Source organism: Exophiala xenobiotica (assembly GCF_000835505.1).
Source record: "Exophiala xenobiotica strain CBS 118157 unplaced genomic scaffold supercont1.4, whole genome shotgun sequence".
Classification (NCBI taxonomy): Eukaryota; Fungi; Ascomycota; class Eurotiomycetes; order Chaetothyriales; family Herpotrichiellaceae; genus Exophiala; species Exophiala xenobiotica.
Genome location: NW_013562491.1, coordinates 1,631,971 through 1,655,362, shown reverse-complemented (window position 1 = coordinate 1,655,362; position 23,392 = coordinate 1,631,971). Strand labels below are relative to the sequence as shown.

Genomic DNA, 23,392 nt, shown 5'->3' with positions numbered 1-23,392 from the left:
GTACCTGGCACCCTTTTGGTACTTGCGGGCTAGGCTTGCACGTGACCTCCCCTTCGCACTTTTTTGTGACAACAATGCTGAGATCGTCACTGGCTGCAGGATGACGACACAATTCCCTGGCGGTTGTGGCTGCGCCTTGTTTCCTCGAAAAGCAGATCTCCAAAACTGCCATCCTTGCCCTGCTGCAGACCTATTGCTCGCCTCTATCACACTTCGTTACAGTCTATTGATCACTCAAATACCTCGTATTATCCTCTATCTGTCCCAAGACTTGCTGCCATGTCTCGAAGAGCCGGTGCGACCAATGCAGGTCAAGACGAGACCAACGTCAAGCCCCAAGACAACAGCCAGCAGAAGCAGGTGATGTTGCTGGCTCAAGACACTGGACATTTCAGCATGATTAGGTATGTTCTCCATGTCGCTGGGAGAGTCCAACAAGCTGACTCTATAGGGCCCTGCATCTGGCGGATCTCATCACTGAAATGAATGGTAAGCACGAGCAGCTGCAAATTGGGTTTACCTCACTGACATGGTATTAGGCTTCTGTGGCTGTGCGACTCGTGCCCTTCCTACCGTGATCTATGCCTAATACTTGTCCTTCTAGTCATGTCCGTACTATCGTCAATGCGTTACTGCCTCTCCGATCCTCAAGACCTGACGAACCTGTGGTTTGCATTCTTCTTCATGCCGTTTGGTCTGTTCTTCGACTTCTTTGACGGCAAGGTTGCACGATGGAGAAAGAAGTCATCACTCATGGGGCAAGAGTTGGACTCGCTGGCGGATCTGGTATGCATGTTCAAAGCTATTAAAAGACACCTGATGTTGACAGAAAAAGGTCTCCTTCGGTGTGGCCCCTGCTGCTCTAGGCTTTGCCATTGGGTTCCGGTCAACGGTTGACACTCTGTTCCTCTCATACTACGTACTCTGTATGTTTTGACCTTCGTAGTGGCCCTTTTGGTGTTTGCTTCTAACAACCCAGGCGGTTTGACAAGACTGGCACGCTTCAACGTGACTGTGGCCATGCTACCTAAAGACAAGACTGGGAAGTCGAAGTACTTTGAAGGTGAGGACAAATCAAGACCGTTGTAAGGGTTTGCTGACACTCACGAGGCACTCCTATACCATTCGCCTGTTTGACCGGTTCGGCAATCATGGCCACCTTCGCTTCTATGGGTCTGATCCATAACTCCATACCTCTTGGAACAGTCCTGACAGGAACTGCGCTGGAGTTCCATCCAGTTGCTGCCATGTGGTTTGTTCTGGGCAGTTTGCAGATAAGCAAGACTCTCCACGTGCCAAAACCGTGATAGGAAGGCCATGTTGGTTTTTGGAAGGGGGTAGAGGAGCATGATGACGACTTGAGATGCTGAGAAGCTGGGATGAAGAACGGCCATGATATACAAAGATAGAGCCCGGCTCACAAGATTCCCCTGCGTTATGAGGAACCCCAATCCTATCCCACCAAACTTATCTGGCTCTAGCCTTTCAGGGAAGGGAAGCCTTCGTCCCAACAATCTCAATCAAGGTCCTTTCTGTTGCGGTACTACATCCGCAGGAGGCCAGCCCGGAAGAAAATGGTCAACGTGAAAACTAAGTCTTCCGGCTCTCAGTCTCGCCAGGGTTCGGCTTGTCTAGGCAGGCTAGAACCTCTACATGGGTCCTTGAGAACGTCGTATACCACTGGCGGGAGCTGGCTTGGCCCCAATTGTCGCACGCATCTTTTCACTTCGCTCGGCAAAACGCTTCCTGGTTCGTGGGGTTTAAACAGCCATTGGTAAAGTAGACTAAAATATTTCCTGTCCTCGTTGGATCCCCTCTACAGTAAGGACGGTAAAGCCACGTAGGATGCTAGAGCTGGGACTATCTGGTCGTAAGGCATAGAGGAGAGCAACCTTTAAGTTAAGCTCAAGATTAAGCTTACCGCAATAGCCGAGATAGCCTAACTTGGGAGCTCGTGTGCCCTCGCCTCCCTGGATTTCGTTTGACCCCATTCCATGGTAAGTGCAAGCCCAGAATCATTTCACACTCCAAGTTGGGCTGTCATCAGATGAGAGTCTTGCTAGAACGCTACGCAGGTTCGAGTCTGCGACCTTACTGTTCGACGCGAGCCCACGCGGCCACACGCCACTGCCATATTGAATACGTGTTCTAGCAGATCCTTCCGGGCCTGGGAAATTGACTGTAAGCTCAAAGGTGAGAGGGAGCGAAATCGCCAGCATGCTGCAGTCTGTAAAGTGGAAAGCTTCGGACTGTCTATCGTGCGATAGGGAGTCGGAGATGCTGGCGGCATAAGCCTACCATGGCCCAAATAGTACTGGCTTTTGATTGACTGTCCACCCTCCCTCCAGCCTGGCTTCCACTCATTACAGGAGCTCGGCACAGCGCGCGTCGCTCATTCAGGCAGGAGCATGCGCCGAGGAATATGAACAACACAAGCCGCAAGCAATAATAGTGAGGCTGAAAGAAGACCAACATACCTAGGCCCAAATAGGAAGCCGTTTGCATTGGCTTCGCTGCACGAACGCCTCGACTATCGAAATTGGAAGGCCCAGAATCTTTGAGGCGCTGCGTTCTGCTGCAGCTGTTGTCGAGTCCACATCCTTCGGCCAATAGGCTCATCATCTGGCGCAACCTCAGGCTTTGCACTCCTGTCCGCTCCGGGAATTAAAAGTACATAGGTGAAAGGTCACCGACATTTGGCTTCAAGACGCTGCCTACCCTCAGACCGCCACGTTCACCCCCAGCGCTGCCTCACCTGAGCGGTCGCCGAATCAAGTTTGGCAATGTGGATATAACAACAGAGTCATGTCCATCATGGTTCTGGACTTTGGTTTGCCTGGGATACGAGGAATGGGCGCTCATGTTAAGAGCTGGATACTCAGCTTCTGATCAAAGGGGGCTCCCATCGCACTTGCCATGGCTCTTGTGGTGAAATACTTAACCCCAGCAACGTACCCGTGACTACATTCTTCAATCATCTTTACCTCCAGAACCTGCACCTAGTATTCCCTTGATCCCCTTGTCTTCGTTCAGAGTCAGGCCCAGATTGACGAAGCAGGGTCATGGCCTTCTCGACCCAAAGATATAACGCCCTTATAGAGGAGATTCGACCCATTCAATACCCTTCTTTACTGAGTACCATCCACCTTTCACCTGCAGTGAAGTATTACTGAAGACGTACAGAGACCACCTACCTGGATCATGCTGGCACAACCATTTACGCCAAGTCGGTGATTGACGCATACCACCAAGATTTGACCTCGAACCTCTATGGCAACCCTCATTCCGAATCCCCTGCCTCATGGCTTGCGACCAAACGAGTCGAAGACGCACGACTTGCTGTGCTTGAATACTTTAACGCCAATCCCGACGACTTCGATGTTGTCTTTACTGCCAATGCTACGGCTGCAATCAAAGTTGTGTCCGATTGCTTCAGAGACCAAGGCTTTTGGTACGGATATCACAAAGACTGTCACAACAGTGTCGTTGGAGTGCGAGAGGTTGCGACCGCAGGATCGCAGTGCTTCACTTCCAGCGCGGAGGTCGAAGAGTGGATCGAGCAGGGACCATCCTCAAGCTCACAGGGACTGAAACTTTTTGCTTATCCAGCCCAATCCAATATGACAGGCTACAGGCCTCCATACCACTGGTGTCGACAGGTCCGTGGTGGGGACAAGAATAGCCAGCAATCCACCTTTGTGCTGCTCGATGCTGCTTCTTACCTGACCTCCGGTCGCCTGGACCTCAGCAACGCCGACCATGCCCCGGACTTTGTGGCCATGTCTTTCTATAAGATTTTTGGATATCCTGATCTGGGAGCTTTACTGGTAAAAAGAACTGCGCGATCTGTACTTGCTCAAAGGAAATACTTCGCCGGAGGGACAGTCGATATGGTCACTGTCATCGGTGGTGCTTTCCATGCATTCAAAAGGTCAAACCTCCATGACTTTCTCGAGGATGGGACAGTCCCCTTTCACAACATTGTCGCTCTGAGGCATGCGATTAGCTTCCATAGCCGGCTTTTTGGGAGCGGGAACAACATATCCAAGCACACGGCATACCTTTCCAAGTTGGTATACGATGAGCTGAGCCAGCTCAGACACGCAAATGGCCAATCGGTGATTGAAGTGTACAAAGACCCACAAGCTACCTACGGAGACCCGGCAACACAAGGACCAATCATTGCCTTCAGTGTCAAGCATCCTGATGGGAATATCCTTGGGAGAAGCCATTTCGAGGAGTTGGCGATCGAATGTGGCCTTCAGCTCAGAACAGGCGGAGTGTGTAATCCCGGGGGCATCGGCTCCATGTTGCAGTTGAAGAATTGGGAGATGAGGCGAAACTTCGAAGAAGGTGCCCGTTGTGGAGATGGGTTCGATACCATCGGCGCCAAGCCGACGGGGATCATTCGAGTCAGCCTGGGTCCAATGTCTACTCAAGGGGATGTGAGACGATTTGCAGCGTTCGTCAAAATGTTCTTTGTTGACAAAGGCGCTCAGTCCTCGCCGAGCAGTCCTCCAGCAAGCACAAGCATTTCAGCAGTGGAAGGCTGCCCTGTCTTTCCCGTGCGTCCATCCGAACAGGCCGCTTACCAAGTTTGGGACCGGCGTTGGTGCGTCATTGAAGAAAGGTCTGGCACTCCGGTTAAGGAGCTCGAGCATCTGAAGGCCGAGATCGATGTCCACACAGAAGAGCTGATCTTGAGCCACCTCGAACGTCGCCTAGCTCTCAGCCTGTGGGATGTGCCTGAAGCCCCCGACAAGCGGCTGAGCACACCAGTGAAACGTATCTATGACATCTACGACAACCCAGCAGTCAACACCTGGTTGTCCGAACAGCTCGGCTGCCAGTGTGTATTGGCACATTATCGGCCACAAGACCCCGCTCTTTCACCCGAAGCGACAACATGCGCTGTGTCATGGTGTGCACAAGAACGCGCAGATAAGGACGACCTACGAGACCACTATAAGTCGCATGCGCAGGCGTTCATGGACGCTCATCCATTCACCACAACTGGCCCCGTCGTTAGGAAAAATGCAGGCAGGAGTCGATCGGTTAGATTCATAGACCTGTTCAAACGGACCAGGACACGGCCATCCATGCGTACTAGTATCGCTTTGGCAGAAAAGCAAATGCTTACGCCGCCGTCCCAAGTCACCTTGTCCTCGGACTTTGCGAACTTGCACTTCCAAAAAGTCTCGCAGATAACTGTTACTAGTGTTGAGCAGGTCCGCTGAGAGTGGATGAAGCACGTGGAAGCTTCGGAGGGACATTTCAGCTCTATTCGTCGTATATTGGAAGGAGTCGAGTGGTCGGTGTCGTTGCAATTGAGCTGGGACGGAGATGTGCTTTGTGGTTGACGTTTGATGGCTGACAGGCAAGGACTTGCCGGCGCCTGAATCAACAGAGCAGCGTCTTTGGACAAGGCTTTACTTCCCGTAGTGCTCATGGAATGCTCGAAGTGCTCTGGTGGAGGATCACACGGTTGCTTGGGCGTCAGGTCCTCTGGACGTTTCCCCAGAGCGTGAGTTCACATTCACCTTCATTGCTTTGGTAGTGCTGCTCCCACCTAGGATGCTCGGGTCAAAGATCTTTCGTTGTATGGAATGGCACTCCGCAGTCAGGAATGGGGCTCAATCTATTGATCTTGATGAAATGATCTGGATTCTAGGATCTAGGCAAGTGTTTCATCAGGCACGGTTTCAATCAATCGTTCAGTATTCTTGTAATGTCCACTCGCCTTCATTTTCTTACTAGTCACCAATCATTGAGCCTGTCTGGGAAAGCAGCTTTGTCGTACTTCTTTTCTCCAACCCATGCGAGGAGGCGAACAGGGTTGTCGGCAGGTGCAAAGCCAATTGAATGTGACCACGAACACATGGTGACCCGCATATCTCAGGTGGCTATGGCGTCCGGTCTCGAAGATGTGGTATGGGTGGAGTGTATTCGCACTTCCCGTCCTTCGTCCTCGATATCAGCTAGATAGTGTTGATGCTGGTTGAGGCGTGCTTGTGCCGGACTATACTTGCAGCAATCCAATTTGGTCGGCCACGGGTAAAGGATGTCTTTGGAAAGCTGTGATGCCATCCGTTTCCTTTGAACTCATGCTCTCAATGCCTGTCGTCAGTGAGTCCAGTCCCAATCGCCATATTCCAAGAGTAGGAATGGGTCGTCCATCGACATCATGCCTTGACTGTCAAGTTGATTCGGGTCTGAAGCAAACTGTGTGACGAAATCCTCGGGGTCGAAATTGGGCTGATGGGAGCTTTGGGAAGCCGATGGGTAGGCGAAAGACTCCATCCCGTTGCCTACATTGGGCCCCATGGGGAGTATGTTGGTGCTGAAAAGATTGGATGGTAGCATATCACCGGGTGAATTAGTGGCTGTCGGAGCATAGACAGATTGTTGAGTGAAAGCAAGCTGACCTTGGTGAGAGGGAGTGCCTCGAGATTCTGCTGCTGACGTGGGTTTCCCGACATTAGCGGGATGAGGCGTAGACCAAACAGAGCGGGCACGCGAATTATTGACATATTGCTGCGCAGTTTTCAGAGTTTCTCCGAGAACCCCGCCCATGAACTGAAACAGTGATGGCTCCAGAGAGCCAACCAACTTGGTCAGACAATCGTAGGCAACACCCATGAGACCCAGGTCGGAGTCGACCTTGGCCTCCAAAGGATACTGCAGGATGTGCGTGAATAGAGCCAGAAAAGCTGATACAGGGAAATAGGTTGCGAGCCACAGAAGTTTGTGATTGGGATCGTTGCCATCCAGGTACGTTGATGAGAGGTAGAGGATGGACCTCGCCGCGGCCAAGCATAATTCGTATGAGGATTCAGGACGTGCCGTGGAGTGTGCGTGATCAGGTAGCGAGGGGGAATCTGGAGAGCCTTTTTGGGAGTCTTCAGCTGCTGCGTCTCCAGCAGCAGCCCACAGCTCATGATGTGCATTCACACGGTGAATTCCTGTCAAGCAATGATAGTAACCAAAGTGAAGGACAACGATCGGAAACTGGCTCTCCGCGTCACACCGAATTGCATGCTCCGGCCTGACCTCCAACGGTATCTGCTCCATCCAGCCTTGAAGCTCGGCGTCGAGTTTACTGATCGATTCAAGTCTTTCGGCGGTCGTGCTGACACGTGCATTGGCAGCGTACAATTCTCGGTAGACTCTTCCCTGAATGACTGCGAGAGCGCACATGCTTTGAAATGGGTGGAAGGTGACTCGCTCGCGGGAGCCGACCGATATAGCAATCTCCTCGTCGCATGGTCGCGACAGAATGCTGACGCCGATGTCACAATCGTCAATGGCCGAGGGTCGACCAATCCGGATTGACAGATCTTTTTCCACAGCATACATGATCCAAAACACTCGCTGTCGCTGGTCAATTTCGGACTGCGGAAGCCCAAAGCCTTCGAGGTTTCGATGGAGTCCTAAGGCAGTGGCGACCCGTGCGGCAGCCCCTATTAACAGGAATGCGCCCTCTGGATTCAACGTTGATGACTGGAAAAATGCCTTGAAATGGTCAGTAACCCACAAAGGACGCACATGGATTGGATTACCATTGCGACCAATGTTTGTACCGCTAGCAGATCAAACTGGACAAATAAAATACTGAAAAACATCGAATAGGCGTTTTGGAAGAACTTCCAAGACATATCGTACAGACTTTCCGTGCAGGAAGGGTCGACTCTTTGCAGGTTTGCGCGCACAGCATCCGTGGCCAGACAACAGCCGATGGCAAGAATCGCATTCAACGCAGCAAAGGCGGGCCCTGCTGGTGGTGGATTGTTGCCGTATTGCCGTTCCAAAAGATCCCAGACGGCGTCTCGGCGGAAGAGGGGATATAAACTGTTGAAGGTTTTCAAGTAGCCTGCGCATTCTCACATCAGGATCAAAAACATCTCTCAGGTCAATGCCAACCTACGGTCCACAAGATATACAGCGGCTTCTTTTGACGGGAGATCACTTCTCCTCGGTTGGCCATCCCATCTACCATCGAATCTAAATGACGGCCACATGGCTCCGGTTTGCTGGAATTGTCTAAACATATTGGCCATTTCATTCGAGTGAAGCTTTCGGCTCATCTGAAATCTTGATTAGAAAATTCTTGACCATATTGCAGGAGTGGAAATGCAGAATAGTTGCTGGAGGGTAAGGGGCCCTGGAACAGAAAGCGAGCTTACCCATGCTAGCCCTCGTGGCGAAAACAGACTGAGGCCAGAGGACGGACCTGGCCACGAGAATACGTGAGTAAGTTGATCCCTTCCTCATAAGTTTGTGTTGTCCACCCACCAATATATTTCTGCTCGCCCGCTGCGTTTATGACGAGATTTGCCATGTCTTTCTCAAGGGTTGCCGTAGAAGGTTGCTGCGCAGGTGTTGAAATGTCCTGCGCATCTGGAATACCGGCTTTAGCTGCTAGGCCTGATTGGAGAAGAGCCTCCATCCTTTCGATGCGACTTTCAATTGAATGAAGAAATTGTGCCCTGCCAGTTTCAGAGACATTCGGTGATCAGCCCAACTAGGAGCGTAAGTCGATGTATTGTTACCTTTTCTCCTTTGTTCTTCGAGTCACCGGGGTAATAACGCAGGCCAGGCCTCGAGGTCTGCAATTGGAGCAGGGGTGGTCACCTTGCCTATCGCAACGTATCTGCGCATTGTGAGTAACGTACCAGTTTTGTAAGACAGAACAGAGTGAGTGCGCATTGAATCAAAGCATCACTGGCTTGCAAGTAGTTATCTTGGTCAAGACTCTGCTTTTGGAGTATAAAGACAAAACTAGTGTCGAAGCGGACGAAAGGGCTTCCCATCAGGGTAGACAAGTTCCCACAGGATAAGCCACTTTGCAACAGCATTCTGGCATTCATCTTTGCGAGTACCACTAACCTTCATTTTCCGGCACAGGTCACAGCTCTGCCTGCCTCGGGGCTTCCTCATATCCGCCCGGTGAGCGTCGGTGGGCATCATCCTGAATGAGTGGGAGAATCCGGTGGCTCGTTCCACTTGCTGCATCCGCTAGGAATCGAGTGCCGATTCCGTGCTCAACAGATAAATCGGCAGCACCTTTGTTCGCAGTGGTATGGTAATGGAGGGGAGAGCGGAGTTAACCAAAGCCAGATTTTTACGAGGAGAAGTCGACTTTGTCACGCATATATCACGCGTGTTACAAGAGCTGGTTTGATACGAGTACGAGTTGGTAAGAGACCCGGTGATGGTGCCAAGTTATTAGCGTGACTGGACTGACGAGGGAACAGCCAAAATATCTCGTGTCTGACCGATTAAAAGAGTACTGACCACGCCAATCTTGCATGTCACAGCCAGGGAAATATTTCGTTGACCAGAGAGAATCAACCGTCAGACCTGTCAGGCTCCCACACCAGTGGCAGTCCTCCTCGAGTACGATGATTGGCCATGGCCGACGCGTGGTGTGCAGGTCGAACATCATCAAGTATCGGAGTCCCTCGTCCGTTACAACAAGATTCACCTCCTCGCGAGAAGTGTCTGGCTTCAACTACACAGTACAACTCATGCAGGACAACCAGGCACAATGCTGCATGACTCGTAATCTCCGTGCTGTCCTGTGGCAATATTGTGCCTATCCTGCCATGCCTTCCACGACTCTGCGCTTGATGAGCCGGAAAGAGTAGTTGTGCTTTCCAGGCTGCTATGCTACACGATGTCTCGGTCTTCGGATCTGGAGGCTTCCTTGCTGCCTTCAGTCAGTGGTGAGACTGCCTTGCTGCATTGACCAGGGATTATATCTGCTGCCCGTCGTTCCCTGCATACCCGCATCTCATCCTGCATGGATATAACAAGTAAGCCCCCTCCGTGTGGTCGCTCTTTAACAATGATTGTACTATTCCTACTATCTAGGAAGGTATACAGACTAAAACTTGATTGAGTCGGGACACATTGACTTGCTGTTGCCAAACCACGGGGATGCCCATCGAAAATGAAGGAGCCATGGGTTCAGCGGACGAGCAGTCCCGTGAATCCGGTATCGAAAATGTTGTTGAGGGTAATTACAATGGCACGTTCCTCTGCGCGGGCACCGAAGATGGCTCAGAGACTGACAATTCACAGTTGACGCCATCCATAGGGACTCCCTGGACTCCGAACTTCACAAGATGGAGGCATCGCTTTTGCGACAACACATTCCTGAAACCTCATCCGAATCGTCCATCGTGTTCTTTAACCTATCCGTCCGGCAGTCCGGGACAGGCGTCGGCACCCACAGGACTTTTTCTAACATACTGCGGATGCCAGTGACGGCCGTACATCGCCTGCTGTCCCGCAAGCCCACACGGGAAACCATAGCCCTCGACTCCATCGACGGGGTGGTAAGAGCTGGCGAAATGTTGCTAGTGCTCGGACGGCCGCCGAGCACATCTAGCCTTCTTCTCAAGATTCTGGGATGCCAGAGTCCGGGTGGCACGTCTGTCACCGGGAACATTAAGTACAACGGAGTCGACATTCAAACCTTCAAGGCTCACTTCGAAGGCGATTCAATATACGCACCCGACGGTACGTTGCTCTGGAATACGAAAGCATTGTATTCTAACGGGATGAAGTTGATATCCACTTCCCACATATAAACGTTGGTAACACACTAGATTTTGCCAATGAGACAAAATTACCTTGGAGGAAAGTTGAGGGCGAAACCCGAGCACGGTTCATGCGGTCCATGACCGAAGGATACGCTCAATTGCTGGGCCTGCAACACACCCTGCGCACCAAGGTCGGCAATGAATACGTTCACGGGATTTCCGGCGGTGAACGCAAGCGAGTGACCCTAGCAGAAGCAGTCAGTATCATTCAACAGCTATTAAGTCTCCTCTTTCTTGCACAGCTGACATCAACTAGCTCGCAACCCGCGCGTCGGTCATGATGCTAGACAGTCCGACTCATGGGCTCGATTCTTCGACCGCTCTTGACTTCATACGTATGATCCGAAACATGACGACAACTTCACGGAAGACAGTGGTCGTAGCATTGTATCAGGCAGGGGAGAACCTGTTCAATGAATTTGACAAAGTTACTCTCCTCTATCTCGGCCGTCAGATTTTCTTTGGTAAGACAACGGAAGCAAAGAAGTACTTCGAAGACATGGGATTCAAGTGTACTCCACAACAAACAACAGCGGACTTCCTGACAGCTATCACCGACCCTTCCGCCAGACGGGTCAAAGCTGGCTGCGAGTCGCAAGTTCCAAGATCGCCCGAAGATTTTGTGAGGCTCTGGAAAAACAGCGCACAGTACCATCAGCTACGACAAGATCTGCAGCAGTATGCTATGGACTTCAGCCACACCGAACGGGAACTCCAGAAATATGCGGCTTATCACTCAAAACTCAGATTAAAGCATCAGAGACGGAAAAGCATTTACTCTGTCGGCGCCGCCACTCAGTTTCATGCAAACTGCAAGCGAGCTTTTTACCGCCTCATCGGTGACAAAGTGTTTATCGGCGCAATGGCATTCACCACACTCTTCATGTCTTTGATAACCGGCTCCATGTTCTACGACGTACCGAATTCGACTGACGGCTTCTTTTCCAAAGGAGGTGCCTTGTTCTTCGCCGTCCTGTTCAACGTCTTTTTGTGCTTCAGCGAGTTAAACACTCAATTCGCACAAAGGCCAATTGTGCAACGTCAGCGAACTTATGCCATGTATCATCCAGCCATTGAAGCTTTGGCCGGCGCCTTGGTCGAATACCCCTACAAACTTCTCAACACCACGGTCTTCGATATCGTCATGTACTTCATGGTCGGGCTCAAGCAGACCGCCGGTGCCTTCTTCATTCTGTGGCTCACTACCTGTAAGTCTTTATACGTTTACTCGTCGATCGTCTGGCTTCTTGTGCTGATTCGCTTCTCCCCTACAGACCTCATTACCCTTACCATGTCTGGCTTTTTCCGCTCCCTTGCGGCAGTCAGCAACAGCGCCGAGGCCGTGATTGGCATAGCAGGCATTTGTATGCTGCCTTTTACGATCTACACTGGTTATCTTATTCCGAAACCGAGTATGCATCCGTGGTTCAGTAAGTCTCGACCCCAAACAACCACGCCGCCTAGCCACGAACTTCGCGTTGGAATGACAAACAGTGTGCTGACGACATGCAGAGTGGATCACCTACCTCAACCCCGTCCAGTACGCTTTTGAGGTGTTAGTCGCCAACGAATTCCACGGAACCATGGCACCTTGCGCGAGCCTGGTTCCATCAGGCAGTGACTATGCGAACACCTCCCTGCAGTACCAGGTCTGTTCGGTTACAGGAGCAAAGACCGGAGAGAGACTTGTCAGCGGAGACGACTACATCAATCTTAGTTTCGACTATTCCTACAGTCACGTCTGGAGGAACATTGGGATATTATTCGTCTTCTGGGCGGCTTTTCTTGTCATGTCTACCACAATTACAGAGCTCAGAACCAAATCTGCCACGACACAGGCTCAAAATCGCTTGGATTACCGCAGAGGCCACGAACCAGACGTTGGCAAAGACATCGGCCAAAGAACGAAGTTCATGAACGACTGCGAAGCACAAATCTCGGAGACCACTCTCAGAGAGGTGAAATCTCACCTCTCCCAATTCAGTGGCTTCGTGAAAAGCACAAGTGTCTTTACTTGGGAAGATATATCCTACGATATTGCCTTGTCCGACCATTCCCGTCGGCGCCTGCTCGACAACGTATCCGGGTACGTCAGACCCGGCACTCTTACAGCCTTGATGGGGGAGTCAGGCGCTGGAAAGACAACTTTGCTGCAAGTGGTTGCCCAGCGAATGAAGACGGGGATTGTGAGTGGCAGAACCCTGGTGAACGGTTCACCTCCTGGTCACGCATTTCGCAGAATGACCGGATATGTGCAACAACAAGATGTTCACCTCCCAAGCTCCACTGTGCGAGAAGCGCTACAATTTTCAGCGAAGCTCAGGCAGCCCAAGGAGACGCCGCTGGTCGAGAAGCTGGCGTACGTCGAAAAGGTCATTGACCTGCTCGAAATGCAGGACTTTGCTGAAGCAATCATTGGAATTCCCGGGCGCGGGCTGGACAACGAGCAGCGGAAACGTACCACTATTGCCGTCGAACTTGTCGCGAAGCCTGAAATCTTACTATTTTTGGATGAGCCAACAAGTGGACTGGACTCGCTATCTGCTTGGTCCATCGTCCGGCTGCTGAGAAAACTTGCTGACTCCGGCCAGGCCATACTTTGCACAATTCATCAACCATCATCCCTGATCTTCGAGCAGTTCGATCGGCTGCTCTTACTTGCCAAAGGCGGCAAACCAGTCTACTTCGGAGACATTGCTCATCATTCCCGGACAGTCATTGACTACTTTGAGTCTCACGGCGCTCCCTCAATCACTCCGGGCAACAATCCCCCAGAGTGGATGCTGGACGTGATAGGCGCTGGATCCAACGCTGCCACCACAAATGACTGGAATGATATATGGACAAAATCCGAACTCCACCGGGAAGCAGCTGAAGAGATCAAAATGCTCAACGTCCAGCACGACGCCGAGAAAGCTCACAACCAGGATCATAATGCTAATTCAGGCACAAACTACGCAGAGCCTTGGTGGGTTCAATATCGCGCTTTCCAATACCGACTCTTCTTGCACTACTGGAGGACTGTTCCGTTCGTTGTGAGCAAGATCATGCTCAACGTCGTGGCGGGCCTGTTCCTGGGTTTCACTTTCTACAAGGCCGATTCCTCGGTCCAAGGTCTTCAGAATAAAGTGAGTACCACTTTTCTTTGGGCTTCTACGAGTCCACGTGCTGACAATGGCGTTACAGCTCTTCGCGGCTTTTACTTCGGTAATCCTAGCCATGCCCGTGATGCACCAATTCCAGCCTCACTTCGACAGCCTAGTCCAGCTTTTCGAGGCACGCGAAAAACCGTCCAAGATGTACCACTGGACCATTTTCGTCCTGTCCACTCTGGTCACCGAGACCTGCTTCAACCTGGTGACAGGAACCCTGTTCTTCTTACCCTGGTACTTCGCCATCGGCTTCTGGCGCGGCTGGCCCCAGCCCGGCGACGGAGAACGAGGCGTCTACATCTGGCTCATGATCATGATCTTCGAGCTATGGTTGACCTCATTCGGCGTGGCGGTCTCCTCCTTGGCGCCGAATCCGCAGACCGCAGCTACGTTGGTCACATTCTTCGCCTTCTTCGTGGTGGGCTTCAACGGCGTGCTACAGCCTTTGAGCCAGCTTCCGCAATTCTGGCATTGGATGTACCATCTTTCCCCATACACGTACCTGCTAGGCGGCATTATCTCGACCGCAATCCACGATAACCCCATCGTGTGCAAGGCGAGAGAGATCAACGTGTTCCAACCGCCGCCTGGACAGACGTGTGGCCAGTATGCCGGACCATTTCTGAAATTGACGGGATACGTCCTCAACCCGGACTCCATTTCGGACTGTCAATACTGTCGTTACGCGAATGGAGACCAATATTTGAAGACACGTAATCTGGACTACAAGTACCGCTGGAGGAATCTAGGCATCGTGGCGGGATATGTGGCTTTCAACACCATTTTGGCGTTTGTGCTTTTCTACATTGCGAAGGTGATGACAATTGATTTCAAGAAGCTTGGGCTTTGGAGAAAATGTGCCAATTGGAAGGGATATAATGTCAAGCATCTTTCGCCCTGGAAGAGGAAAAGCAGATCGAAAGGGAGCAGGTCGGGCTGAGTATACAATGGTATTGGTAGGATCAGGACGAACAGTCACCGCGACTCGCTGTACCCGAACTGTGCTTTATCTCGCGCCCTTGGCGCTCTACTGACTTGTGCATCACCTCTTCAGGCTGACCAGTCCGCTGCTAAGCCTGGGGACAATTCTCATCACCAATACTCCGTCTAGTGTGTGGACCCCCAGAAGCGCGACGCGACTCGGCAAACGCTAACTCCATCATACTCTTTTGATTCACTGCCAGGGCCTCAAGGCTCGACTATGGCCAGCGCGCTTATTACTTCTTAGCTTTTTGCTTGGTCATCTAAACGGACAGGAGAATCTACAACGTGGATGTCTCTCAAAACCAGGAACAATCTTTACCCATGTCCATTGCCGAGCTACTCGGCATACATACGCCTTCTCACACTTCCATCCGCACTGGGACCGGAAGGCGATATTGCGCTTGACTTACGCGTGTTCGAGCTAGAGTATGCACCACCGTACCTTGCACTATCATATACTTGGGGTAGTCCTTTCCCTGCAGATCACCCGAGCACGGTGCTCTACGATGGCGAAAGTAGCAAATCTAGGTCACTGTCAATAGCCACCGAATCCATGTAGGCAGCAGCCTACATGAGGCATTGACCGAGCTGGTGAGAAGATATCCCAGTGCGTATCTGTGGAACGACGCGACCTGCATCGATCAAGGCAATGCCCAAGAGCTAAACTCGCAAATACACGTCATGGCCGAAATCTACCGTCGTGCTCAGGAAGTAATTGTCTGGCTTGGACCCGCTGACGAAGATGCTCTTATGTGCCGCGCGCTGTATGAGCGTCTCGCCAGGCCTATTCTGCAGCTGAGCGACGATGAAGAACTCGCCGGGCGCAAACCACCGGCTCAGGTAACGGACCTCGATCCAGGCGATGCTCGATTATGGAGTTTGCTGCGCTCTGCGCCGCTAGACCCGGCAAAGAGGTCCTGGCAAGCGCACATCAATTTCCACCGGCGGTCATGGTTCTGGCGAGTGTGGGTGGTCCAAGAATTCGCATTCGCATCCAGAATGACCATCTTATGCGGACATCTAACGTTCCCGGAACGCTACATTCCGCGTTCTAAACAACTGTCTGGTCTTCGACAGTAAGTATAACTGGGCGCACTATCTCAGCGTCACTTTAGGCCTCGACGTGACGGGTCTCCGCAAAGGTATGATTGTATGCCTCAACATTCGCAGCGCGATGCAAAGGGACGGGACTCCTTTCGACGAACAGGCATCCCGATGGATGAGTCTCGTCTACGGCACGACGTCGGCCGAAGCTTGGATTGCCTACGTGATATATCTTGCTAAATCGTCCAGAAAGGAGGTCAGGAATCCGAAAGACATCATTTTTGGCTTTATCGGCATGGTACCGTACATCACGCAAATGCAGGGAGGAAAGGAGACTCACACCAAAGACTTGTTTGACATCCACTATACCATGGATCTAGATCGGCTCTACGCACATTTCACGGCACAGATCCTGCTGAAGGTCCCACATCTGGCTATTCTCTCCCTGACATCTCCCGATGCAGCATCTGGCCATGACCGGCTTAGTCGAACATGGATCCCGGACCTGCGTTTCCCAAACGCTCGTGTCTCTACAGTCCTTTGAAATCAACGGCCAATGCCTATACGATGCTGCCGCAGCGACAGGACACCTGGGTAAAGACTATCAGCAACATCGAAAGTTCGACCGCCAAGGGTTGAAACTCTGTCTGCGCGGTCTCAGAGTCGATGCAGTTGCCGATACTTCAGCACATACCTGTGATCCAGACGAGCTGCATAGCATGGCTTCATTCCTGAAGGACGCGATGCGACTTTGCCAAGCTTCAACAGGTAGCTATGGCGCTGAGCCTGTTGTCTTTGATCGACTATGGCGCACCATGATTGCGAATGTCGGTGATGCCTATCCGGCCCAGGCAAGCTATCGGGAAGTGTTCAGATCTTGGCTGGAGCACAAGTTGAATACTTTACAACTCTCAGCAGAAGCTGCACATGACCGGAGTGCTCTCCAGTTGCTGAGAAGCACTTGGGACCTCTGGAGGACGCTGTTGGAGAGCGAGAAGGCTCCGGACCCGGACCCTGCACAAGTACCTGTAGGTAGCTTGGAGATGCTTGTGACAGGCCCGGAACAAGACCAGCTACTAGCGCGTTTCCCGCCAATTCGAGCGGCGCTGGATCAAATACATGGGGGTCCTCTGCTATCTGGACAATTTGAAGACCTTGGGAATCGTCAACAAGTCCGTGAAACCGGGTAATGACGAGGTGTGGTTGCTCGAAGGCGGCAGGACGCCATTTTTGCTGCGTCGCATCCACGGGTCGCACGAGTATAAGTTTCTTGGAGAAGCTTATATCCATGGCATCATGCACGGCGAGTATATTCAGGGGCTTGGGTCAAACATACACTGGCAAGATGTTTGGTTGAGTTAACTGGCAATTGAGGTTGATTGAGAGGGATATTCGTACGAAGACGAGGGCTAGATCAGCACGAAGGGGCCATTGCGAACCCTGTTATTATATGTATGCCAGTAGCATTTCGCAAAGGGAGATAAGGCATAGCGAAGACAAAGAAGTTCGAAGACATTGAACACTTGTGAATTTTGATTACCAAAATGGTGAATGTTGGGTATCACTGTTTTGTTGAAAGTCGTTAAAAACCATGCGTGAGCCCATCCGTCTAAAACAAACCGTCGATCTCGCCTGTTTCGAGATCCACGTCTACGTTGAGGTATCCAGGCGCCGCTGCCAATTGTTAGAAGACTGTACCAGTAAAGAGATAAACAGAGCATGAAGCCCAATGGGCAAATACCCTGCTTTCCGGACATGGAAGAACTTACTTGGGAGGCCGGGTATCGTTTGAATATCTGCAGCAAGGGCATCTGGTCATAGGTCAGCAGCGTATAACAGGGAAGACAGGAAGAAAGCATGGGAGTGCATTGGTGAATGGTGCAGTGTCTTGAAGACTCACATAAGTACGAGGCTCCGGCAGCCAATCTGACATCGCGGATAGGAACGGTGAAGCCTGTCGGAGCGCCCTTCAATGCTGGATCATGACTCAGACTGTATTGCGTCTTCGCAATACAGATTGGCAGATTTCCGAAGCCGGTCTTGTTGTACATGTCCACCTTTTTCTGTGCCACTTCACTGAATTCGACCGCGGCAGCACCATACATTTCCTTTCCAATCTTTTCGATGCGCTCCTGCACACTTCCTTCCAGATCATACAGGAGTTTGAAGTCCTTTGGTTTCGACGAGGCTTCAATGACTGCTTTGGCTAAATCTACCGCGCCAGCGCCACCTTCTGCCCAATGATTGGCAGGCACAGCCGCTTCCGCTCCTGCAGAAAGAGCCTCCTCCTCAATGACTTTGAGTTCAGCCTCGGTATCTGTTTCAAACTTGTTGATGGCGACGACAACGGGCACACCATAGGATCTGGCGTTGGCGATATGTTTCTTGAGGTTAACGCAACCAGCCCTCAGCATCTCGACATTTTCTGTGCGATACGCTTCCGGCAAAGATGCTCCTGCAGATATCTCCGGCCCACCTCCGTGCACTTTCAGGGCACGAATCGTAGCAACGACAACCACAACGTCAGGCACAAGACCAGATGATCTGCACTTGATGTTGAAAAATCGTTCGCCGCCCATGGTGAAGTCGAATCCTGCCTCCGTAACAACATATCCAGCCTTGGCTTTATGATCCTCGTCAGGCTCGGTTCCAGCCAGCTTCAAGGCCAACTTGTCAGCTAGCACCGAGCTGTTACCAATGCTTATGTTCGCAAATGGGCCAGCATGGACAAAGACGGGAGTACCCTCCAAGCTTTGCATGAGGTTCGGCTTGATGGTGTCTCTCATGAGAGCAGTAAGTGCACCACCTGCGCCAATATCGTCGCAAGTGACCGGGTCACCAGACTTTGAAAACCCAATCACCATCCTGCCAAGACGCTCGCGGAGATCCTTGAGATCGTTGCTCAGCGCCAGGATAGCCATGCACTCACTTGCAACGGATATATCAAACGCAGTATGTCTGGTGTGACCTTTTTCCGTGGGTGCTTCGCCAATGGTAATACCCCTCAGATGCCTGTCGTTCACATCGAGGACTCTTCTCCATGTGATTGTTTCAGGATCGATATCCAGTCTGGCAAAACGATGGATTTCGTCTTCTGTCAGGTCATCGGGATTTGTCTTCTCGATACCAAGTTTCTTCAGTCTTCGGAGCATGACAGGAGCAAATTCTCGTTTGCCTTTCTTGCTTGGCACCAAGCGCTTGTAGAGCGCCCCGTCCTTCTGGGTCGACTCGTGAAACATACGTGTGTCAATAGCCGCAGCTAGGAGGTTGTTTGCGGCGGTGATAGCGTGAATGTCACCCGTCAGATGAAGGTTGAACTCATCCATGGGGATCACTTGGCTGTAACCTCCACCAGCTGCACCACCCTTGATACCAAATGTTGGGCCCATGCTTGGCTGTCGGACATTGGCAAACGTCACTTTGCCTAGATGTGCACCGAGAGCCTGGGTAAGACCCATGGTAGTTGTGGACTTTCCTTCTCCCAGGGGAGTTGGGGTGATACCACTGACTAGGATGTACTTCCCGTTCTTGCGATGTTGCAGGCGTGTCAGTAGCGAAAGGTCGACCTTGGCTTTGTAAGCCCCATAAGGCTCCAATTCATGAGGAGCAATCCCGACATCGGCAGCGATATGTGTAATATGCCTTGGATGCTGGGATCTCGATATGGCAATATCGGATGGTACTGGTGACTGAAGTTTAATGGGAAGAGGCGTGACATGTCGAGCTTTCAGCCTCTCAAAGTACCCAGAAGCTGACTCGACGACATTTTGCATGAGCATTGCAACCGTCATTGGACCAACACCGCCAGGAACCGGAGTGATTTGGGAGGCTACCTCAGCCGCAGCCTCGAAGTCCACATCTCCAACTAGGCGTTGACCTGATGCCTTTGAAGAGTCCGGAATGTAGTTTGTGCCGACATCGATGACCACCACACCAGGCTTCAACCAATCTCCTTTGACAAAATTGGGTTGACCGATTGCAGCAACCAGCACATCAGCTTGTTTGACGACTTCCTTGAGATTCTGGGTCTTTGAGTGGCATACTGTTACGGTAGCATCTGCGTTCTTCAAGAGATAGCTGACTGGGCTGCCCACAATATCGCTGCGGCCGAGTACCACAGCTCTTTGCCCTTTGACGTCAACACCACTTTCTTGCAACAAGACCATGACACCCTTCGGCGTGCAGGGAACAAAGAAGGGCTTTCCACCTCGTTTTGCGAGCTCTCCAATGTTGTAGGTACCAAACCCATCCACATCTTTCTCATCCGACACAGCGGAGGTGATAGCATGCTCGGAGATATGCTTAGGGAGAGGTAATTGGACGAGTATACCGTGGACCGCTGGGTCGTTGTTGAAGTCCGTGATCTGTTGTAGTAGCTCAGGCTCTGAAATGTCGGAGGAAAGGTGTGATAGAGTGCAATCGATCCCAGCTTCCTCGGCCGCCTTCAACTTCATTCGCACATAGGTGGTTGAGTCTGGTCTCTCGCCCACCTGTATGATTTTCAGACATGGCTTGTAGCGTGGATTGGCCTGTTGTTTCTCCTTGATCTCGCTGGCCAAACGCTCTCTGATTTTCTGGGCAATTGCCTTTCCATCTATCTTGGTGGCTCCCATGGCAGGCGTGGTGGAGAAGAGTCTTGTTTGGCGGGCGCTCGACTGACGGTGCTTTATGCCCCTCTCAGGCAGATTGTACCTGACAGCAGTCTTTGCGGACAGGGTCGGGACGAAGAAAATGGTATGTCGGTAGGATGATATCGGAGCGCGGAGAATAGTTTTGGAGGAATGTTTTGCAACAGAAGTATACAAATTTCGTGCACCAAGGGCTCTGCTGGCCATGGGTTCGTCCTAATCCGTGGCTACGACGTGCAATGACCGAGGAGACTCGCTATTCTCGGCCCTCACAAATCGCAGTCACTGGAAAGCCCCTCGAAGCTTGAAGACGTAGTTTTGGTGCTCAATGCGGACGGGTAGTCACCACAATTTTATTACGCGAGTCAGTTGTCCCGCACTAATAAGGGTGTCTGGCTGGTTATTGGAAAAATCTCATGACTCGCTAAGGCTTGGCTATCAGAAACTCCCACATCGCCTCTGACTCGCACCGCAGGCAGGAAGTCGATAATTCAGCACGCAGCCACCTATTTCACACCTTTCCTGGCCCAACACTTGCGGAATAACACACCTCCGACTATTTGAAGCCAGTACTTTGCAGAAAGAACCCTTGCACCATCATGAGGCCTACCCTTTTGCAGGGTCACGTACGTCGCCCTGAAATCAAATTTCGTTCCAGAATTTCCGCTGACCTGAAGCTCAGGAACGTGCCCTCACTCAGATCAAGTACAACAAGGATGGCGATCTCTTATTCTCAGTCGCCAAAGATAAGGTGATCTGCGCGTGGTACACCAGTAACGGAGAACGGTTGGGAACATACAACGGCCATCAAGGTGCCATCTGGACGGTGGATGTCTCGCCCAACTGCGAGCTACTTGCCTCTGGATCCGCCGACAACACGATAAGACTGTGGAATGTGCGGACCGGTGAAAATGTCAAGACTTGGGAATTTCCCACTGCCGTCAAGAGGGTCGAGTTCAGTGAGGATGGAAAACAATTGCTTGGGGTCACAGAAAAAAGAATGGGCTACCTGGGCACTATCGTGGTATACGACATTCGGTACGGAGACGACCTGACAGATCAAACCAACGAACACAGCTTGAGAATCACTTGTGAAGACAGCAAGGCTACGGTTGCAGGCTGGAGCTATTTGGACAAATATATCATTTCTGGCCATGAGGATGGTTCAGTCACCCAATGGGACGCAAAGGTACATGGTATCTCGCAAGAGATCGTGGTATTTGACTAACACATTGCACAGACAGGAGAAAGCTTGATGACTATGGAAGCACATGAGTTCGACACTACCATCAATGACCTGCAAATGTCTCCCGACCGGACCTACTTCATCACCGCTGGCAAAGACAAGTCTGCAAAGGTTGGTCCCTTCTCGCTTACCTCCAACGTGTACTAATTTGTTTATAGATCTTGTCGTCGAGAGACTTGAGCGTCCTCAAGACCTACGTGGCCGACACCCCTCTCAACACGGCTGCCATTACAACCAAGAAGGACAATGTTATCCTCGGTGGTGGTCAAGCGGCAATGGAAGTCACGACAACCTCGGCTCGTCAAGGCAAGTTTGAGGCTCGTTTCTACCACAAAATCTTCGAAGACGAAATCGGCCGTGTCAGGGGCCACTTCGGTCCCCTTAACACTATCGCGGTTCATCCCCAGGGTACTGCATACGCAAGTGGTGGTGAGGACGGTTACGTGCGTATGCACAACTTCGACAAGGCTTATTTCGACTTCATGTACGAGGTGGAGAGAGAGCAAGCACGAAAGTAAATCTCGCTTTCAAATTTCCCCTTGATACCACACCCATTGCAATCAGAATATTAGGCATATGTGCCTCGATGGCTGAGGAGCCGACCGGATGCTAAAAATACTGTCACCCTATATGGGAATATTCTTGCGACGCTTGGCGAGAAATCTTCACAACTGCGAGCGGTGACAGTTACCTGAAGCTGCAATGAATTCCAACTGAGCAATCGCTGCGAATTAATTGCCTTCAAGCAGCCCAAACACCAATAACGACTACATCCCATTTTCACACTTCGGCGAGGAAACAGAGCAGCATGGACAGTGCGGCCGTCAGTCCACTTGGCTACATTGTGTTAGGTGGCAGCATAGGATGGATTCTCTGCGCAGCGGCAATGAGGTTGGAGTGGCGTCTGCGTGGCTTTCCGTTCACCCGTGTCTGCGTTACACACGATATGATCCACGGCTGCTATGAATGTATGAGAGAAACGAGGAAGCAACGTCCAATTCGCAATCACCATCACAACCCATACATCGATTACATGCTGGGAATGGAAGTGGAGAAGAACGTCGTGTGAAGAGGTTGAGCCAGAACATGCGCAAGACATCGACTCGGATATTATCAGTCACGCCATGCTCGCCATAGTGTCTGCGCTGGCTTGTCCTTTGCCATCAATGGGCCTCACAACAAACAGTCTGAAATTGGAAACCATTACAAATCGGCATACCGTCGCTGGACATTACAAGGTTCCTCTGCACGACCTGGGGAGAAGGCAAGGAAGATCACATCCTGTTACTATGGAGAAACACTACGACATCGTCACAGTGGAAGTGGATGGTCGTCGGGAATATTGTATTCAAGCTGGACCTTTCGCTTGAAGGACGTCAAAAGCTAGTCAGCTACAATCATAGATTGAACGATCCGAAAAGTCGTTGCTCCTCACTCCGTCTAGTAGAGTGTGATTCGCTCTCCATATGTTGCGCCCTTCCTATCTCTCGCCAGGTGAGAGGTATACTCATGATGGTAGGCATTCATCATCAATACCAAGATCCAAGGCCCTGATCGCTCTGTCAGATATCAGCGGGCTTCCAGAGGATTGTCAGTCCTTCCAGAAACATGGCTTGGAAAGAACCAAAAGGCTCCAAATCCTTAGCAGAGAGTCGACCACTACTCAGTATCTCGGTCGCAAATCAAGATAGTTCGACCTTTTCGACAAGTCTGGGAACTTGTCCGCCTGTA

The 23,392-nt window shown here is 51.4% G+C and overlaps 8 protein-coding genes across 11 annotated transcripts; 6 read left to right on the top strand and 2 right to left on the bottom strand.

The window, feature by feature from the left end:
* Window positions 1-104: 104 nt before the first annotated feature.
* PV05_06801 lies at window positions 105-1,612 on the top strand. Of its 2 annotated transcripts, XM_013459574.1 has the most exons (7): window positions 105-404; window positions 452-489; window positions 540-551; window positions 605-786; window positions 836-926; window positions 980-1,063; window positions 1,111-1,612. In XM_013459574.1, the coding sequence occupies exons 1-7, from the start codon at window positions 280-282 to the stop codon at window positions 1,305-1,307; spliced, it is 729 nt and encodes a 242-aa protein (XP_013315028.1). In that variant the 5' UTR covers window positions 105-279; the 3' UTR covers window positions 1,308-1,612. The 2 variants fall into 2 exon arrangements, with proteins under 2 accessions (XP_013315028.1, XP_013315027.1); XM_013459573.1 differs by having other exon boundaries at window positions 540-786.
* A 1,450-nt stretch (window positions 1,613-3,062) lies between these two features.
* On the top strand, window positions 3,063-5,528 carry PV05_06800 (uncharacterized protein; the record flags this gene model as incomplete). The annotated part of the gene is made up of 2 exons (XM_013459572.1): window positions 3,063-3,135; window positions 3,184-5,528. The coding sequence occupies 2 exons, from the start codon at window positions 3,063-3,065 to the stop codon at window positions 5,235-5,237; spliced, it is 2,127 nt and encodes a 708-aa protein (XP_013315026.1). The 3' UTR covers window positions 5,238-5,528.
* PV05_06799 (uncharacterized protein) lies at window positions 4,856-9,168 on the bottom strand. The gene is made up of 7 exons (XM_013459571.1): window positions 8,887-9,168; window positions 8,550-8,650; window positions 8,293-8,486; window positions 8,184-8,230; window positions 7,925-8,084; window positions 7,560-7,870; window positions 4,856-7,512 (listed from the first exon to the last, which is right to left on the bottom strand). Exons 1-7 carry the CDS (start codon window positions 9,010-9,012, stop codon window positions 6,124-6,126), a joined length of 2,328 nt encoding a protein of 775 aa, XP_013315025.1. The 5' UTR covers window positions 9,013-9,168; the 3' UTR covers window positions 4,856-6,123.
* Window positions 9,169-9,501: 333 nt separating this feature from the next.
* Window positions 9,502-14,958, top strand: PV05_06798. Of its 3 annotated transcripts, none has more exons than XM_013459568.1 (8): window positions 9,502-9,815; window positions 9,903-10,030; window positions 10,084-10,524; window positions 10,572-10,804; window positions 10,864-11,815; window positions 11,882-12,037; window positions 12,120-13,735; window positions 13,794-14,958. In XM_013459568.1, exons 2-8 carry the CDS (start codon window positions 9,940-9,942, stop codon window positions 14,697-14,699), a joined length of 4,395 nt encoding a protein of 1,464 aa, XP_013315022.1. In that variant the 5' UTR covers window positions 9,502-9,815; window positions 9,903-9,939; the 3' UTR covers window positions 14,700-14,958. The 3 variants fall into 3 exon arrangements, with proteins under 3 accessions (XP_013315022.1, XP_013315023.1, XP_013315024.1); XM_013459569.1 differs by having other exon boundaries at window positions 9,874-10,030; XM_013459570.1 differs by having other exon boundaries at window positions 9,502-10,030.
* A 466-nt stretch (window positions 14,959-15,424) lies between these two features.
* On the top strand, window positions 15,425-16,426 carry PV05_06797 (uncharacterized protein; the record flags this gene model as incomplete). Its single annotated transcript, XM_013459567.1, has 2 exons — window positions 15,425-15,819; window positions 15,914-16,426. The coding sequence occupies 2 exons, from the start codon at window positions 15,425-15,427 to the stop codon at window positions 16,329-16,331; spliced, it is 813 nt and encodes a 270-aa protein (XP_013315021.1). The 3' UTR covers window positions 16,332-16,426.
* Window positions 16,427-16,506: 80 nt separating this feature from the next.
* PV05_06796 (uncharacterized protein) lies at window positions 16,507-17,149 on the top strand (the record flags this gene model as incomplete). Its single annotated transcript, XM_013459566.1, has 2 exons — window positions 16,507-16,815; window positions 16,868-17,149. The coding sequence occupies 2 exons, from the start codon at window positions 16,507-16,509 to the stop codon at window positions 17,147-17,149; spliced, it is 591 nt and encodes a 196-aa protein (XP_013315020.1).
* A 147-nt stretch (window positions 17,150-17,296) lies between these two features.
* Window positions 17,297-20,736, bottom strand: PV05_06795 (uncharacterized protein). The gene is made up of 3 exons (XM_013459565.1): window positions 17,688-20,736; window positions 17,557-17,598; window positions 17,297-17,461 (listed from the first exon to the last, which is right to left on the bottom strand). The coding sequence occupies exons 1-3, from the start codon at window positions 20,620-20,622 to the stop codon at window positions 17,397-17,399; spliced, it is 3,042 nt and encodes a 1,013-aa protein (XP_013315019.1). The 5' UTR covers window positions 20,623-20,736; the 3' UTR covers window positions 17,297-17,396.
* A 163-nt stretch (window positions 20,737-20,899) lies between these two features.
* Window positions 20,900-23,099, top strand: PV05_06794 (eukaryotic translation initiation factor 3 subunit I). The gene is made up of 4 exons (XM_013459564.1): window positions 20,900-21,041; window positions 21,098-21,604; window positions 21,656-21,772; window positions 21,820-23,099. Exons 1-4 carry the CDS (start codon window positions 21,015-21,017, stop codon window positions 22,177-22,179), a joined length of 1,011 nt encoding a protein of 336 aa, XP_013315018.1. The 5' UTR covers window positions 20,900-21,014; the 3' UTR covers window positions 22,180-23,099.
* Window positions 23,100-23,392: the final 293 nt, after the last annotated feature.